The sequence below is a fragment of the Athene noctua genome, chromosome 9, assembly GCF_965140245.1.
Source record: "Athene noctua chromosome 9, bAthNoc1.hap1.1, whole genome shotgun sequence".
Classification (NCBI taxonomy): Eukaryota; Metazoa; Chordata; class Aves; order Strigiformes; family Strigidae; genus Athene; species Athene noctua.
This window is the reverse complement of record NC_134045.1, coordinates 22,200,388-22,217,909: the sequence shown is the minus strand read 5'-3', so window position 1 is coordinate 22,217,909 and position 17,522 is coordinate 22,200,388. Positions and strand designations below refer to the sequence as shown.

General features: G+C 39.6%; 1 protein-coding gene across 1 annotated transcript in view; it reads left to right on the top strand.

Moving 5' to 3' along the window:
- Positions 1 to 17,522, top strand: part of PKD1L3 (polycystin 1 like 3, transient receptor potential channel interacting) — a 40,697-nt gene that overhangs the window by 9,845 nt on the left and 13,330 nt on the right. Inside the window, 22 exon segments of the mRNA XM_074913668.1 lie at positions 133 to 231; positions 958 to 1,007; positions 2,144 to 2,261; positions 2,872 to 3,079; positions 3,802 to 3,922; positions 4,184 to 4,325; positions 4,822 to 5,022; positions 5,246 to 5,391; positions 5,870 to 6,064; positions 6,920 to 7,045; positions 8,433 to 8,615; positions 9,673 to 9,797; positions 10,628 to 10,754; positions 11,917 to 12,051; positions 12,317 to 12,542; positions 12,949 to 13,142; positions 13,573 to 13,803; positions 13,999 to 14,100; positions 14,316 to 14,494; positions 14,859 to 15,005; positions 15,494 to 16,070; positions 16,610 to 16,823. Coding sequence (XP_074769769.1) covers positions 133 to 231; positions 958 to 1,007; positions 2,144 to 2,261; positions 2,872 to 3,079; positions 3,802 to 3,922; positions 4,184 to 4,325; positions 4,822 to 5,022; positions 5,246 to 5,391; positions 5,870 to 6,064; positions 6,920 to 7,045; positions 8,433 to 8,615; positions 9,673 to 9,797; positions 10,628 to 10,754; positions 11,917 to 12,051; positions 12,317 to 12,542; positions 12,949 to 13,142; positions 13,573 to 13,803; positions 13,999 to 14,100; positions 14,316 to 14,494; positions 14,859 to 15,005; positions 15,494 to 16,070; positions 16,610 to 16,823 — 3,846 coding nt within the window.

Sequence of the window (17,522 nt, the reverse complement as noted above, 5' to 3'; positions counted from 1 at the left end):
GGAAACTCATCAGAAAAACCCCAAAGCTCTTAAGAGAAAAGATTAGAATTTTCTTTACAAATTGGATTTTATATCCCAAACATGATGGAGTGGTCTCACTGCTGTTCTTAACTGGCCATTTGTCTTCTCTAGGTACTTTCCTAGTGAAAGTGGTGGCCATGAATGACTTCTCAAACATGAGTCTGGATCTTGGGTTCATCACTGTGTTGGCAAAGAGTTCTCATAAAAAAGGTAATTGCAATAATCTCCCAGTGCTGGTTTTGACCACATAAGTGTCTTTTTGCAATCAAAGCATTTCATGGAGTGTTTATGGTTTGCATCTAGTAATTGCTTTCTTTCCAGCAACAGTGCTGAAAAGTTTTGTGGAGGCTTTTTCCCGATGAAGGCAAATTCCCTGGCTTTGAAGTAGTCATAAATTAGCATCACTCTGTATATGTTACACATCGCACATTTGCTATTTGTCCTAGAAATAATTAGTAAAGTTTATGGCTCAGGACATAGCTTTGAAACCAGGAAATATTTGCATCACAGCAGTCTCATAAATTGCTGTCAGTAAATGTTTCTAGATGGCTCATCCTTACATTTACAAATGTAATTCTAAATGTAATATCCGGAATAAAGTGACTTTGGCACTAATCATATTGAGACTTTTCTGGTGCTTTCCCTCATTTTTTCTTTGTATATTGATGAAACTCCATCACTGTGAATTTATTTTGATTTACACCATTATGATTGAAGAATCAGGATCATCATTTTTATAGTATGTGACTAGCTTGTTGCTACAATTTTACCTACTGTAACTAGACTGTTTATCACAGTTCTGAAGTCTGATTCTTATAGATCCATCTTTCAGACTGTTGGTAGTCAAATCCTGTGTATTTGAGTCGTATTTGCTGAGGATGTCTGAAAACTTTACAGGTAACACTAAAATATTCTGCTCTTTTTTGTATTAAACAGATTCTGCTAAAGAAGGCAGCAGTTCCCAAAAAAATACCCAAAAGACAAATGTAAGTATTATTTAAGGATCTTTCTTTAAACTGAAATGCTTAGAAATTTTTCTTACCAGTGAAAGTGCTGCATAACATATTGAAAAGAAGTCTTTGTGGCATACTAGATTATGGACTAGACTTTCTGTGCCCCATTTGGTTTAACATAAAATCTACACCGACAGACTCTGAGACAAATGTGTTTACAGGCATTCAATCTACAGTTCGTAAAAGCCTGCAAGTAACAGTTACAAGATTAGAGAAAATTAACTTTTCACAATGATTCAGTTTTGGAAATTGAAATGAGATAGGTGAATTTTTAAATTATGTACTTGACTAATGGAAGCCTCTCTTTGAGGGGCTATCTCTCAAGCACAGTTTAATATATTTTTATATTATTTCTAAGTGTTTCCTCTTCTGTATTGGAATGTTTAAGCTACTTTGTAAAGAAGAAATTTCCAGTTTATGGCAAACTGAGAAACTAATGATACACCAACTGTTAGCAGCTGCACAAATTTAAATAATGAAATTGTCAGATATAATATTTTATTATGATCTTAAAGGTCTAGTTTTTAGCTATAACACTTGAAGACAGATGTCTGCTATAGGAGACGTGCTGCTTCACAAGAAGGCATCATGCTTTACACATTGCCTTTAAGAATACACTGCATGAGAGGAATATAAATCTAATTCAAAGCTAAGTTTATCATAGTCTGTTGCACAAAAAGACAAATTCAGCTACCCTCTTTTTATCTATATCTGTCATGTATCTAAGTCATTTAAAAAAGGAATGTACTAGAAGATGTACTAGAAGACAAACGATCGTCCAAGGGTAAAAAACCTTTCCCAGAAGTGGGAAATGAATGGGAATTAGTTTCCTAAGTGCCTGCATTAGTTTTGAAAATGAGAACTGGGCTCCTAAGCCACTTAAGCATTTGGGAGTATTTTGCCACACAATTTCTCTGTGCCATCTGCTTCTATCCCCATAGCTTCCACTTCCATACTACCACTGATCAGGGAAAGATCATTTAAACTACAGATCTACCTACAGTGATTTGCGTTCTAAACTTTCAGACCTTTTTCATTATAAAGAAGCAAGATATGTATGTGTTTATACATGCTCCTGTCCTAACTGATACATTTACTTAATTATTTAGGATCACAAAAGAAAAAACAAAATACATATTAAACCAAGTCGCCATGTGGATCCTTTCACAACTGTTACGCTGGGCTGGCCAGACAACAAGAATAATTTCAGTTTTCTCTGGTCCTGTGGTATGTGCATTTCCTGAACTTTTCTACCAAATTCTATCTGATGAGTAACAAACTCACTGTCATGTCAGATCAAGTGGAAAAAATCTGGTGGTTTACTCTCTGGCTTTAAAGTTTGCCACTCCCTGTACATGAAGAATGTCCTTCTACCTTTCCCTGGTTTTAACACCAAACTAATTATGGTATATAATATGGCATAGTACTCAGTTTTGTCTTTTCTCCTAGATTTCATTTCTCAAGATCTGCCCATCCTAAGCCCTAACCCTCATAGCCAAGAACTAATCCCAAGTGATATACATAGTTAGGCATTCGCAAGGTACATGTGTCTCAATAAATGAGCAATAATTAGCATCAAACATAATGCAAAAACATTTATGGCTGAAAACTGGATTGAGATTCAGGACATCTGTGTTCTGTCTCCACATTTATCCCTGATCTCATACATTACTTTGAAGAAGTCAGTGTGCTCTGAACCGTGATTACCCACTCTTTAAATTGGGTTCAGGAAACTTGTTTGCTCTGTAAAGCTCTTTGAAACCCAAGGTAGCAAAGTCCTTTATAAGAGACATGGGATGTTGAGCCTATTTTATTTATAAAGGAAATGTTTGTGCAGGAGCTTGTTGGCCTGAGTGGAACAAATGTGTGCAGCAACAGATAATCCTAACCAACAAAACTGAGGTGCAAATCCCACCTTCCTGCCTTCCTCCTCCAAAATCAGCAGTGACTGTCAGGGTTACAGTTCGAAACCATGGCAATGAAGAGAAGCAGGATGAGCAATGTCTCTATGTGACTGCAAAACAAGAACTGCAACTGGAAATCAGGTCTGTTTTTAAACCCTAGTATTCACGGGTTAATATTATTACTACGCATATTGCAAGGCCACAGTTACCAATAATAATGATAGTAAAATGATAATATACTTCTTGTTGTGAATCTATTTATATTTACCTTTATAGGAATTACAGACAAAATGGGACTTGCTACATTTTCCAGTCCACATTTCTGAACATAATCCTTTAGGAAACTGAATAATATTCTTCCCAAAACCGTTTAGGGTTTTTGACCCCACTATATCCTTTCAATGTTGGAGATTTCCGTATACAAACCTCATTGAAATAATGGGAATAAATGCCATAAGACATATCTGGAATTTCTAATAGTCACCCAGATACACATTAATGCCTTAAATAGTCTGTTCTTCAACAGTCTAGTGCCTCATTAAAGAGCAGTGGCATTTCAGTGATCTGTTAACATAATAATTTCAGGGACTTAGATAGAGGAGGCTTCATTTGAGAGCCTGAATCAGTTTTGCAACATAAATAGTTTGTGGGTTCTGGGCCTCAGTCATGTTGAAAATGGAGATCAGGTTCCTAAATCTCTTGCTTTAAGATTAAGTATTTTGCTATTTGTGAGTCATGTGTCACCTGACTCATATTGCAGGGCTTTTGTGGGTTTTCATCAGACGAGGGTAAAACAATAAACATCAAGGACAATGACATCTCTTACAGCCACTACCTGTAACTACCATCTTACTCCCTTACAGGTGTGAGGCAAACTGCAAGCCAGTGAATGCTAGTGATGAGGTTATTCTGAGTGTCTCTGGACAGAAGGACTCCCAGGCCATATATTATAACTGGTATTTAGATAACACATTCCAATCCAAGGTGAGAGCATCTAATTTATCAGAAATACTGCACACACAAAAATAAACATCCATCCTGAGGGAAAGCCACGTGGCCTCAGAATGATACTTTGTCAAATGGATGCTTTGGAAATAATAATGAAGACCAAGAGAAGGGGGATGCCTGGTTTGGGAGGAGTTATAATGAAGGGCACGAAACTGCCACCCTGCTCCTGATACATCAAACAGAAATCACAGTAAAGAGCTTCTACTGTCATGTTTTCTTTCCTGTCTCATTTTCCAGGCTATGCCCCTCCCTCTGGCCTGTGGCCTCACCGGTTTCCGGCAGAACTCTTTGAATTTGCTTCAAAGTAACACATCCATGTTGAAAATGAACAGTTCCTTCTTGCAGACACAGGGGGAAGCTTTTCAGATTAAAGTAACAGGTAGGGGCAAGCAGGGTTTTTCAAACTCCTTTGAGATAGTCTCTGCCATCATGACATCACACTGACGTTACACACACATAGCCTCGCTGACAAAGATGAAGTTAGCTTAGTCCACAAGTTGAGAGTTGTTACTTTATATGTGTTTTCATTAAAATAATTAAGACTGAGTTTTTTCTGGGCTGTTGCACAGCAGGACAAATTCAGTTATCTTACTCCAAGCTGTTAAAAACTTTGTAAAGACTCATCTGGAAATGAAGTTATGCTAAATTCTTCATCAAATAATACAGCTTTGCTCTATAATGCAAACACTACCATGTTTTTAATAGTTCTTTTCCTCCTCTTATGGCTTATTCAGTAGTGGGATTTCGTTTCTGATTTTCTGATGTTTCTGGTGCCTGAACAAACAGCATCACTGCTAAGTAGGCAAGATGTATGTCTGAAGATCAGCGCTGCCGGGGCATGATTATTGCTGACGTTCTGCTCCCTCCACTCCCAGCAATGACTCAGCGTGGCTACGGGGAGGAAACGTACCTTGTCAGCACCATGCCTCCGCCCAAGATCCCCAGTTGCGCCGTGTCTCCCAAGCAGGGATCAGTGCTCACCATGTTCACAGTCTCCTGCAGCACTCCTTGCTTGAGGGATTCATGCCAATCCACTCATAACAGGCAGCTCACATACTGCTTCTATCTGAAATCAAGTAAGTCCTGAGGTGAACTGTTTGGCTAACTGCTCCTCCCTGGTTCTAGCAAGCACTGGTACTGTTGTTAACAAGAGCAAAGGCACAACCTGCTTCTGCTTCCTGCAGAGACTACTAAGGAGTCAGCCAGGCCTGCACAGAGCAAGCCCAGGGTTCCCTCTTCTCAGAGAACAGGAGGTATCTGTGTGGTGTCTGGTAGGTGACCCTCTCTTTCCTGTTTCAGATTCTCTCCTGCACTGTGGCCCGGATCCTGAGCTCTTCCCAGTTTATCTTCCACTTGGAGAAGAGGAAAATAATTTCATTTTACATATGACAATTACTGTTAGCAACAACTTTGGTGATACAGTTCAAACTAGTGCTTCAGTGAAGGTACACAGTAGAATTACTTTCCTTCAAGGTCTCTTAAGTTGATACCTAACTCACAATTCACTTTTGGAGCTTCTTCCTATTTTATATGTATTACTTCTTTCTGGATGTGCCATAATCACCATTTTCCTATCTAACAGAGAGTATTTTCTGTGGACTCAGGGTAGTCAAAAGAATCTTCTACTGTCCTTTTACTAGGATAGAAATTTTAAAGATGATCTTTTTGGACATTGGGCAGCATAAGCTGTATTTAGGGCGTCTGGAGTTACTCTGTGTAGGCCCCAGAAAACTCCTGCTTCTGCCCCAGTGCCCCAGTAAGGAGATCCTTAACAGGCCACTAAAAATAAAACGTTAAAACCAGGGAACACAAAGTTTTCTGTCCCATTCTAGCTAGGCTGTCAATAAGATGATCATGGAAGCTGTTCAAAGATAATGATAACACTGCTGGCAATGTTAAGAGCATATCTGATTTCTTCATCAGGTTGGACATACAGATATGATGGAAGGGAACCTGACCCTGCAAGCTATTGTATCTGAGAAGGCAAACACCATCCTGAAAGAAGGGAACAACAGCATGAGTCTTCTCCAGCTGTATAAGTCAGTGACATCTGTCCTTAATCAGGAGACCCAAGAGGAACGCTTTAACATATCTTTACAGATGAATACACGGAAAGAGGTCAGCCAGACACTTGCTTTCCTGCAGAATAATGCAATACAATGGACTCTTCATATTCTTTGACAGCTCTTAAGTAGTAAAAAGCTCATATATCACCACCTGATATCAATGGAGGTTTCAAGTTTCTAGCATCTGTCTCAGAGTTTGGCACAGGTTTCAGCTATTTTTCACTATTTGCCCACATAAATAATTTGTTTCATCATCCATCAGTAAGAGAATTATTTCTCAATTGTTATTGTGTTAATTTAAACTAATATGGATGGTGTTTCAAAACTTAAAATCAAACTGGTTTTCTACAAACAATTTAAATATTAATAAAATGGCCTCTCCTGTGGGTGAAATATCCTACCTAATTTTCCCCAAAAGTACTAGATGGCAGGTAATTTTAGTTTGTTCAATTCAGCTACCAGCTTATGTTTCAGTTATAAGCTTATATTTGTACAGTGCTTTGAGCACCTCAGATTAAAAGATCTAGAGGAATGCAATGTATCCTTTAATTATGATTAATTCTTTGAGTAACATCAATCATAGATGGCTCTGATTTTTCTGGAAGTGGCATTTATACAGTAAGTCACGTACATTAGTACAAATTCTCACAAGTAACTCTCCTTGCTATTAATGGATGTTAAGTGTATAAATTCTCTGCTGGGTGGTAACATAAAATTCATGATTATACAGTTGCTAAGGCAAGTGGCATCTTGTCGGTAGACCTAATATCAGTTCAAATGATCCTTGTTGTGGAGTCTTACTCTACCGCATAATTTACAGCAAGCCTGGCTGTCAACATACAGCACTACTTGCACAGTCCTAATTAACATCTTATTCCTTTGCCTAATTATCCCTTTTCATCCCAAGCTCCGAGGGCTGATGCTGACAACTCTCTCTGCTGTTAATGTAACATCAGTGCAGACTGCTCTTCAGATGTCAGAAGTCTTGAAAGAAATCACTTACAGGAGTGAAGAGCTGTCTGTCTCAGCACAGGTAAGAAGCAATTAATCTTAGATCTCCTCCAACTAACAGTATAGACTCTAATGCACCCCGCCGACCTTGGGAGAGATTCAGTGCCTTATAGGTATCTGTTCTTTACCCATTTTTTTCAACTGTACCAGCAAGTGTATTTTGACCAGAAGGGAATATATTCTGCTGTTTAGAGTAAGTGAATTTGGACTCTCAGGCATTGTCTTAGCACCCACTACAGTTGAGACTATCTGGCCAGTTACATTTTATGACTCATCTTCAAGATGGAAACCTTAACTTTTAGTCAGAGGCATGTTAGGATGTAGATTTTATCTTGTAAAGTACCCTTAGAATCCTAAAGAAAAAGAGCCCAGGAGGGTTTTTCTAGAATTGCCCAGATCCACTCATCCCTGATCCATGCACTGTCACAAAATGCACGCAGGCAAGCTGTCAGTGAGGCAGGAACATGACAGCACCCAGAGGAACTGGGCACAAATGTTCAGATTGGCCTCACAAAAGTATTTCTTGAATCTTATCTGGCAAGATGACATTATTAGTAGATGATGCTATTTATTCATAAGGAGTGAGCACATGGGAGAACAGAACAAACTGTCACTGGGGAAGTTTCCCAGATATGCTGGCAATAAAAAGAGCTGTCCTGATTTCTGATGTATTATACAGTTGCAGCCAGACAATGGCTTGGGAGCATTTCAGCAGTATGTGGTTAACTTTGGCAAGACAAGAACATCACTCAGACTCAGCACTCGCCCTACAGTAAGGCTGCTAAGTGTTTGCAGGCTGTGAGAATGGATATGTCCAAGCTTGCAATGAATTTGCTTGTCTCTCTCACTACCCTGGGCTAAAAGCTGGCCAGTGCTTTCACAATCACAAAGCAATCACTGGCTGCATTCAGGCACAAAATAAAAATTGTAAAACTCATTCTCCTTTGGCACTTAGCACAGCACAAGGCCAAAGGCATTACTTGCTGTTAATCCAACAGGGTTTATGGAAACTAAGACTGAAATGCACATGCACTTGACAATATGATAGTATTTTTTGGACACACCACCAAAAGTATAAACTAATTTACTATATTACTGTACTTCTAAACTGTATCCTTGCCCAGTGTTTGACAGACAAGCTTCTTCAGATGTTATTAATCTTTTTTACGAATTAAATCTGTAGAATCAGGCTGCATTTTTCAGGTCTGTATTACATGTTAGTATACCATCTAATATATAATTGTTATTCACATTTGAGGTATTAGCCCAGCACAAATAATTATAGTAAAAACAGCACTAATAGTCCCATGTGATAACTTCTGTTGCAATATTCAGTCAATGACACAAGTGTCACTTCTGTCATTTGTAGTACCAACACATACACACTTTTCCCCTTGTTTCCCATGCAGGTGGAAGCTAGCAACACTTTAGAAGATGTCAGTGCTTCCTTGCTCACTGTAAACACAGAGGACAGCAGAGATGATCAGAAGCTAAAGGATGCAGCCAACTATCTGTTTAATGCAGTGAGCAATGTTCTTAAAGCTTCTGTAGAAATCAGAGCTGTGAACACTTCAGTGCCAGAGGCAGAACAGGTAATTTTGGTTTGGTCCACTTTGTAGTGGACTGTGTGTGAACATCTGCTTGCTTTGGAAGGTTTTAAAGAGTTCTCCTGCCTCTAATATTTTAAAATTGGCATTGGGTCGGGTTCGTTGTGGCACCATGATGGACTTGAATATCAAAGGAGACTTCTCCCCAGTTAGACCTGTTAGACTGAACCATCTGCTAATGAAGATGATAGAAGCCTCTTAAGATTTGTTACATTTAAAGCTGAACAGGACAGAGCAGTGGATAACACAGCATCAGGGCACAGCCTCTAATGGATGACAAGCACACAGAGATTTTTTTTCAGATTTGATTCTATCCCCCCCTTTTGCCCCATAATTCAAGGAAGACACAGGTATTCAGTATTCATGACTGGCTCCACTACTTCAAAGCTGGAATCAGCTCTGATTGCTGCTTACACTTTTTCAGAAAGCCCACTCTGATTTGCTGTGAAGAATTGTGCAACATGTTTATTTTGTCCCATCCTTTCCTCTCTATATGTGAATTGTCACAGTTGCCTTTGTGTGCTTCCTGGGCTGAACATATTTTACCTTTCATCACTGCAAGGGAGTAGGGCATGAAAGAAATCTAACCTGAGAGAAAAGGTTATGAACTGTTCGAACTCCCCCAGGATAACGCACTAATAACACACAATTAATATGTAATTAGGTCTCGCTTTTGCAAGTAACTGAACACTAAACACTAAAGTGTGCAGCTGAAGGGCATTAATGTACAGAAGTGCATGAATATATTGCATTAAACTGATAGCATGTTTGTAGTGCTTCAAATTTTAGTGTGTAGAAGTTATAAATAATAGAATATAAATGTAAAAGCTGGGAAATATTCATTTGCAATGTTTTAATGAGAATTACTGAAATTGAATTGCTGATTAGAATCACTTTCTCTGAGATTAAGAAGCATATCACCGAGTTTGCCAGCTTTGTAAGACACTGAAAATTAGTATTTTTTCCTAAAAGGAAGTAAAGGCAAATAATGTGTAATTTGATGATTCTGTGTTGCAAGTTTCCTCCTCTAATACTTTTCCAGAGTTCAGTGTCACACCAGCTCCTGAACACAGTTGAAAATCTACAAAGTGCCCTTCTGTTCAGGAAAGAACCAGATGATGAACCAACAGTCCTTACCACTCCTTCTGCCACAATTTATATACACAGGTAACAGTAACAGTGTCACCCACCTTACTCCTGATAGGTAATCAAATTTGCCCCAAATATCCATGACATTGTCCTTGAATGGAACCACCCAACTAAATACTGTAGCACAATAACAACTTCAATAGTGCAATGAGGCTGTCATTACTGATAGTAAGAACAGCTTGGACTCCAATTACTTTCAAAAACCCCACCTTAGAAATTCTCATGCTGTGTATTCTTTGACCAACAGAGAATTTACTACTATTTCCTGGGTGAGGCAGTAGCCACTTACATTTGAAATTATGTGAAAAACTCATGTCATGCCAGTTAAGGGGTTTTTCCCTTTTCCAAGTTGCCAATAATGACATGTTATATAGAATTGTAACCAGCTTGGCAGAAGCAAATCTAATCATGAGGAGCCTGATGAGCATTCTCCATTCCTTATGATCATCCCTAAATTGTTCCCCAAGAGCCAGGTTTTCATCCACATTTAACTGTGCATTCAAATCAAGAGCATGTTCACACAGAAACCAGGTATGTCTTTCACATAAGTACACCTAGATGGGTACAACTTCCTATCCAGATACACCAATTCCACACCTTTTTTTGATGATTCTATGGTAGCATTATGTGGAGTACCACATCAGGGACAGATTAATGTACAAAGTATTTACTGGCAGAGTTAGAAATAGTTTTGCAACTAAGTTATACTCATGAAGTAAGAAAACTTTTTCTCTAGATATTAAGTCCAGGCCATTGATTGTATTTTTCTGTTTGTTTGGTTTCTGTTTGGGTTTCTTTTCAATTTCTCTTTTGTTCTGTTTTGCTGGTGTCCAACCCTAACTGGACAGGTTACAAACAGAAAACATGGATGGCACATCCATTAACATCTCCAATTCCAGCTCTGCCAGCTTTACTCTCCCACCTGCTTCCTCTCTCAATGTTTCAGGAGCTGATGATGAAACGGTGGATATAAGGGCAAGTAAACAGCTTTTATCTGACTAATCTGATAACACCTACATTCTTGATCTAGTGGCTTTAGAATCTTCTTTTACAATGAATACACAAGCACACAAGTCATCTATCCTGTCATGACAAGAAAATAATTTGAAATATTTTTTTGTCAAAGAAGATTTTCATTTATCTTAATTGCATGAGTTTGTCAGCAAGCTAAGGAGGACTGATAGGTTAAATTCCTCATCACATCAGCCCCTCAGATACGCTCCTGATTCATAGTTGCATGGCTAGAGAAGACAATGGAATGAATCAATACCTATAAATCTATTTGCTGTTTGTTTACATCTTATGCTCTGAAGAGGGTGCAACAACTCGGAGTCCATATCACCATTAAAACTAACCTGCACCAGTCCTGTTTCATCCCAACTAGAAATACACGAGTTTGAGGCACTCAGATCCTGCAGGAGACAAAAGGCCTGCGAATGCCCTGATGATAACACATCCCTCATCTGATTAGACATATGGTGGTTTTTCCCTCAGAACAATAGATTGCATATTATTGTAATATTTTTAAAATAAATTTTCTAAGGGCCTCTCTGGTTGATTTGACACTCCCAGGAAACCCCTAGAATACCTGCAAAAATTAATTTTTTTTCATTGTGTCTTTTCCAGCTCTGCTAAAAAATGTCCAGAGGCCACTGAAACCAGTGGAAACACATCCATTGTCTTACCTGAGCATTAGGGGAGGCTCCTGAATCCTCTCAATGAACCGATGACTCTAACATACTGTTCTGGGCATTGCTATCATAGTAGAAACAGACTTCTGTTCCTAATTTCAAGAGGGGTGCCACCGCCTAGCTTTGGTGGAGTTACTCTGAAAGAGGCTTATGCAATTGCATCTTGATATCCGGTGTCTAAAAGGCAAAAGAGTTACAAGGAATAGAAACAATAAACATTGTTGTACACATATTGTATTTCAGAATCAAAATCACTTTCATGGTTTGTGCTTGACCTACCTTAGAGATAAGGCAGCTTCTTATTTCAGTCTGAATGCAGGCTTATTTTAATGCGAGTACTGTTTGGGTCTAAGCTCAAGCTTTCACTATTCAGTAATTTAGAGTGTGAATATAATTAAATATTGACAATAGCTCAATTGTCTGATTCTTAACTGTCTTGCTAATAGATGGTGAGCTTTGCCATGAACCCCTTTTTCTCCAGTGACCCCAGTTTAGACATCAGTGGAACAGTGGGAGGTCTAAGTCTTACTGGTCTGGATGGCTTGATCATACCAGTCAGCAATCTCAAAGAGAACATTGAGGTAAACCTGCTAGTTTCTATCCCTCTCCCACTTTTCCCCTTTTTTCCTTTCTCTGTTAACAAACCCTCATTTGTGAGGAATCTACATAGGTTTCAAATTTTCAGAGGTTAGCTGACAGTATCAAGAAAATTACTGTGAAGCCAATATTTTTGCTGGCCATGCTTTCCCTGTGTTATTAAAAACGGTGTGGTTATATTGTGCTTATAGATAAGAGAAGCAAGACGCTTTGCTGTATTTAAAGCTGTGTCTTTCTGTTTAAAACCAGATAATATTACCAAGGCTTTCAGCAACTCAGGAAGATAAGATTCTGTTGAATCTGGGCAATTTTAGCACTTTCCAAGTCAATGTTACCTCAGAAAACACATCTATAGTGATCCACCTGGAATCTGAACACGACATTCCACTAATACTCTACTTAGGGTACGGTTATCGCCCAAATGAAACTAACTACGATATGAAAAATCATCTGTCGTATAAGAAAACTACTGGAGGTAAGATAACTTGATAGTGACCCATGAACTTGTGCATTCTGGGCTTATGTAACCAAAAGACTTTCACCACCTGTAGCAAGTTAAGTGCAGTCAGTACGGGGAGTGCTCATCCTCAGCTTAACAGAACATGCCTGTATCTGCAGCATGAGCCTTGATCATGAGTTCAGACGTTTAACTGGAAAGAAACCTCTCAAAGGACTTTCAATCTGTCATGCTTCAGGGTTCCAATCTCTAGAATACAGTGTTCACTAACAGGAGCAAAGAGCAGGATGCTTTGAACAATGAGTTGCTAAGAATTATTTCACACCTGTTTCTTCAGTTTATGTTTGATTATACACAGTAGAGCTGCATACTTCCGAATTAGCATTTCTATATATGCACTGAAATGAAAATATTTATGTTCAAGGTGAGACAAACATCTGGGTTCTTAGCCCAGAAGAACTCATTTTCGGAGCAGGAACCTACTATTTCATGGTTTTGCAAGATATGGGAATGGATTCCACAGTCTATGACAGGTTAACTATAACTGTCACTTGCTTTGCATCCCGCTGTGTATTTTGGGATGAGCACCAGGGGAACTGGAACAGCTATGGATGTCATGTAAGTAGAGTAAAACAAAGCAATGTTTATATTCTATACTTCAAAGCCTTATAACCACCCTCTTGTAGCAAAATGATAGCACTGAACTCACACCATAAAGCAAGATCATTCTAAGCTATTTTAATGAACTGAAGAAGTTTGGTTACACTGGACTAAGCTTCAAATGACATTTCCATTTCAATTTCTTGGTATGGTCTGCTATATAAGAGGAAATGGAATCATTCTGACAGGGCTGTATTATATTTAAATGCCTGTTTCTGGCTAGAAACTAGAATTATTATTCCTTATTGGAACTTGAACAATTCTTTTCTGTGTAACAGTTCTGCTATACACAAACTTACCAATCTCAGAACTGTCTTTTCATTTGCTTGGTAAGTTATCCAATACTTTGAAGACAAATGTTTTATCAGGAAATTTTTCTGGTTTTCAGGTAGGACCAAAAACAAATTCTAGAAGCACACAGTGCCTCTGCAATCACCTGACCTTCTTTGGGAGCTCCTTCCTCATCATACCCAATGCCATAGATGTTAGCAAAACTGCACAGCTATTTGGTACATTTGTAGACAACCCTGTGGTGGTGACAACTGTGGGATGCATTTTTCTGATATATGTGCTTGTAGTTATTTGGGCTCGAAGGAAAGACATCCAGGATGATGCCAAAGTAAGTCTTCAGCTAATAAAGACTGAATGTATTTGGGCCAATTCCCACTTTGCCTAGCCTGTTATAATAGCAAGTCTTCAACCAAACCTACTTCCTTCCCCATAACTCTGTTTACTGGTAAGTATATGCATTGTTCACAAGATGACAAACATCTACCCACAGCTAACACACTGCTTGTGTTGTGTCACTTCGCAGGTGAAAATCACAGTCCTGGAAGACAATGATCCCTTTGCTCAGTATTGTTATCTTGTGACAGTATTTACAGGACACCGTCGTGGGGCAGCCACAACCTCCAAGGTATGAACAGCACCGTGTGGTAAGACAGTTTATGCACTCATTTAGAGAACTGGATGAATAATGAAGCACCTGAGGCTATTAAACAGGATGGCTCAAATGCAACATCTAAGCCAGAAAGTCCTTGGATTTGATGAAGGCAGGAGGAGTATGCCAGAGGAATAATCATATGTAGGATCATGCAGTGCAAGTCTTCATTTTGCCATCTTATTCTCCAGGTGACTCTCACCCTCTATGGACTGGAAGGAGAGAGTGAGCCACACCATCTAACTGATCCCGATACACCTGTCTTTGAACGTGGAGGAGTGGATGTTTTCCTACTCTGCACCTTCTTCCCTCTTGGGGAACTGCAGAGTATTAGATTGTGGCATGATAATTCAGGGGACAGACCATCCTGGTAAGTGCAATCTGGAGAACATGGGAAGTAAAGATCCACAAATATTTTTATTCTTTTCTAGAACTTGAAAATTATCCTTTCTACATTTCTAGAAAGGAAAGAAGTGTTAGTTTCTCATTTTTGCAGATGAATAGATTAAATCAGAATCTAAACTGCAGGACCAGGAGTGCTTCCCATAACCTGTCCAGTACAGGATGGGATGTGTTCTGTGCCTTACAGTTTAGACACAACCTAGGAAGCCACAGGCCACAGTTTGTCCTCCATAGTTCTGTTGAGTCTTGAATTTCATACACCTCAGTTACCGGTGAACATGCCCTGTATGTTTTTCTAACCTGTGAACGTGCCCTGTATGTTTTTCTAACAGGTATGTGAATCGAGTATTGGTGCATGATCTGGCATGGGATCAGAAATGGTACTTCCTCTGTAACTCTTGGCTAGCTGTTGATATTGGAGAGTGTGTCCTAGATAAAGTGTTCCCAGTAGCTACAGAACAGGACATGAAGCAGTTCAGGTACCTTCTATTTTATGGACTTTTTTACTCTTGATAGCAATCAGTCTAGAAAAGCAAGTATGCAAAAAAGATCAAACCCCTAGACAAAAATGAAAACAAGAGGTCTTTCCATTGCCCTCAAAGGGTTCTGAACAATGAAAAGAGGAAGGATGGTTAATTAAGTCTGTTACCGTAACAGTAATACCACACCAGAAATATTACCATTAAAGGACAACCTGAAAAGACCTAGAGAAACTCGAGCATCTTCTCCTATGTGTAATTTCCCTAAAAATTTATATAGAAATTGCTCATGATTAGCTTTCCCTCCATGGTGTGGCCAGAAGAAAAGGACAGAAGTAGCTGTGACCATTTCATGCAAATCAAGCCATGGTATATGGTAATTTCTCATAGTTACTATTTCTTCTGGTTGTGCCTAGAAGCATGAACAGGTCAGGACCCGTCTCTCTCCTTTCTAAGTATCCATTTCATTTCCTGGTCCTCCTTCCCAGCAATCTGTTTTTCATGAAGACCTCCAAGGGTTTCCAGGACGGGCACATCTGGTACTCGGTTTTCAACCGTTCCCCACGAAGCTCCTTCACACGAGCCCAGCGCGTGTCATGTTGCTTCTCACTGCTTCTCTGCACCATGCTGACCAGCATCATGTTCTGGGGAGTGCCAAAGGATCCAGCTGAGCAGAAAATGGATTTGGGTAACAATTCTCACCACTGCTTGGGCAGGGAAATAGAGAGACAGCAGAATCTAGAAGCTGTAGAGTTGAATAAATGGGCTCTTTCATAAGAGGGAGACCTGATGGTTCTTGGGATTATTTTTACTCCTCCCCTCTGTTTGATCTTGACAGGTAAAATCGAGTTCACATGGCAGGAAGTGATGATTGGCTTTGAGAGCTCCCTCCTCATGTTCCCCATCAACCTGCTCATTGTGCAAATCTTCAGGAACATACGATTCCAGCCAGCCATGCAGGGGAGAGAGAAGAAGCCGGGAAAGAATGGTCGGGTGTCCCCAAGCCTACCTCCCACCCCACGGGCCACCCAGGCTGTCTCACTCACTCCAGAAGCTGTGATAAAGGCAAGTCCCTGTGGCTGCTCCCCAGTGAGTCCCCACTGCCCTCTGCTGCCATGTGCTACCCAACACCCCCAGTTTAACAGCAGGTATCTTCCCTCTCAGATGCCCTTCAGCTTGTCTGAAGAAAAAAACAGTTACACACTGGTGTAAAGCACTCATTTACCCATCTACCTGAATGCCAGACTTTATTAAGGTCTGCCTATGTACATCCCAGTCCTTGCACAATATTACGTGTGACCAAACCCACTGTTCAGAGGTCAAAGCAAGCATTAAGCAAGGCAGTGAGGATAAAAGGTATCACAAACTCTGTCTTTCTCAGCTTAGGTCCTCAGGCAGGTAAGCTGTATTTTTGAATTCTGAAAGCTGTCTTGCTGAACTCATTGAAATCTTCCTGTCACATCCAGCACTGTAGGATGTGCTATCCTTATCCATTCTGGAGATTTTAGGAATTGGTGCAGCTCCCAGTCAGTGGTGCCTTCGGATCACATCAGTTTAAGTCACTGCAGCCAGAATCACTGCTGTGTTGCTGCTGTCTTTTCTAGGACATAAGAAGAATTGCCAACTCACTCTTTAAAGCCCTGAAGACTCCATCTCTCACTTCAGTATCAGATCTTGGAAAATCAACTAACATCAATGCACTTTTGGGATTGGTTGAGGACATAATCTGCCAGCAGAACAGAGCTGGGCAAGAGTTTTATGATGAGAACAAGAAGGATGACCCTATAATTGTCACATTAGGTGCTACGGATATACAAGGTAAACAACATAATGTGACATGTCTACTTAAACCTTTGTAGTGAAAATGATGGTAACGCTGGATGTGATGACCCAAGCTCTTCTTACATTCTGACTCAGAGGCGATTACAAAATCACAGAGTAGTTGAGGTTGGAAGGGATCTCTGGAGATTGTCTGCTGGAGCAGATTTCCCAAGATCACATCCAAGGATGGAGACTCCACAAATTCTCTGAGCAACCTGTTTCAGTGTCCAACAGACCTCACAATGCAGTTTTTCTTTATGTTCAGACAGAATTTCCCGTGTTTTCAGTTGTGCCTATTGCATCTTGTCCTTTCACTGTGCACCGAGTGCCCAACTAAGCAAAGACATGGTGAAATCTATTTCTTATGCCATAGAATTAAATGTTAGCTACCAGCCTGGCTTGGGAGCAAGATCAGTATCTAATAGCATAAAGACCCAGAAATATCAGTTGTTAAACGGTCTTTTTTTTTCTTCTTGGCTTTGTGCTGTTGTTCCTTTCAGTTTGACTCTTAGGCATTCATTTATTTATTTTCAACTAAACAAGAATATATGAGTAAACAATCCCACTGATTTCATTAAGACTCACATTTGGCTTTTCCAATGAGTGTACCAAGGTACTAATTGCACAGGTAAACTCTGAACAAATTAACACTTGATCTTATCTGACTTCTCTATTAAGGTTTGAAGGCCTCTGTCT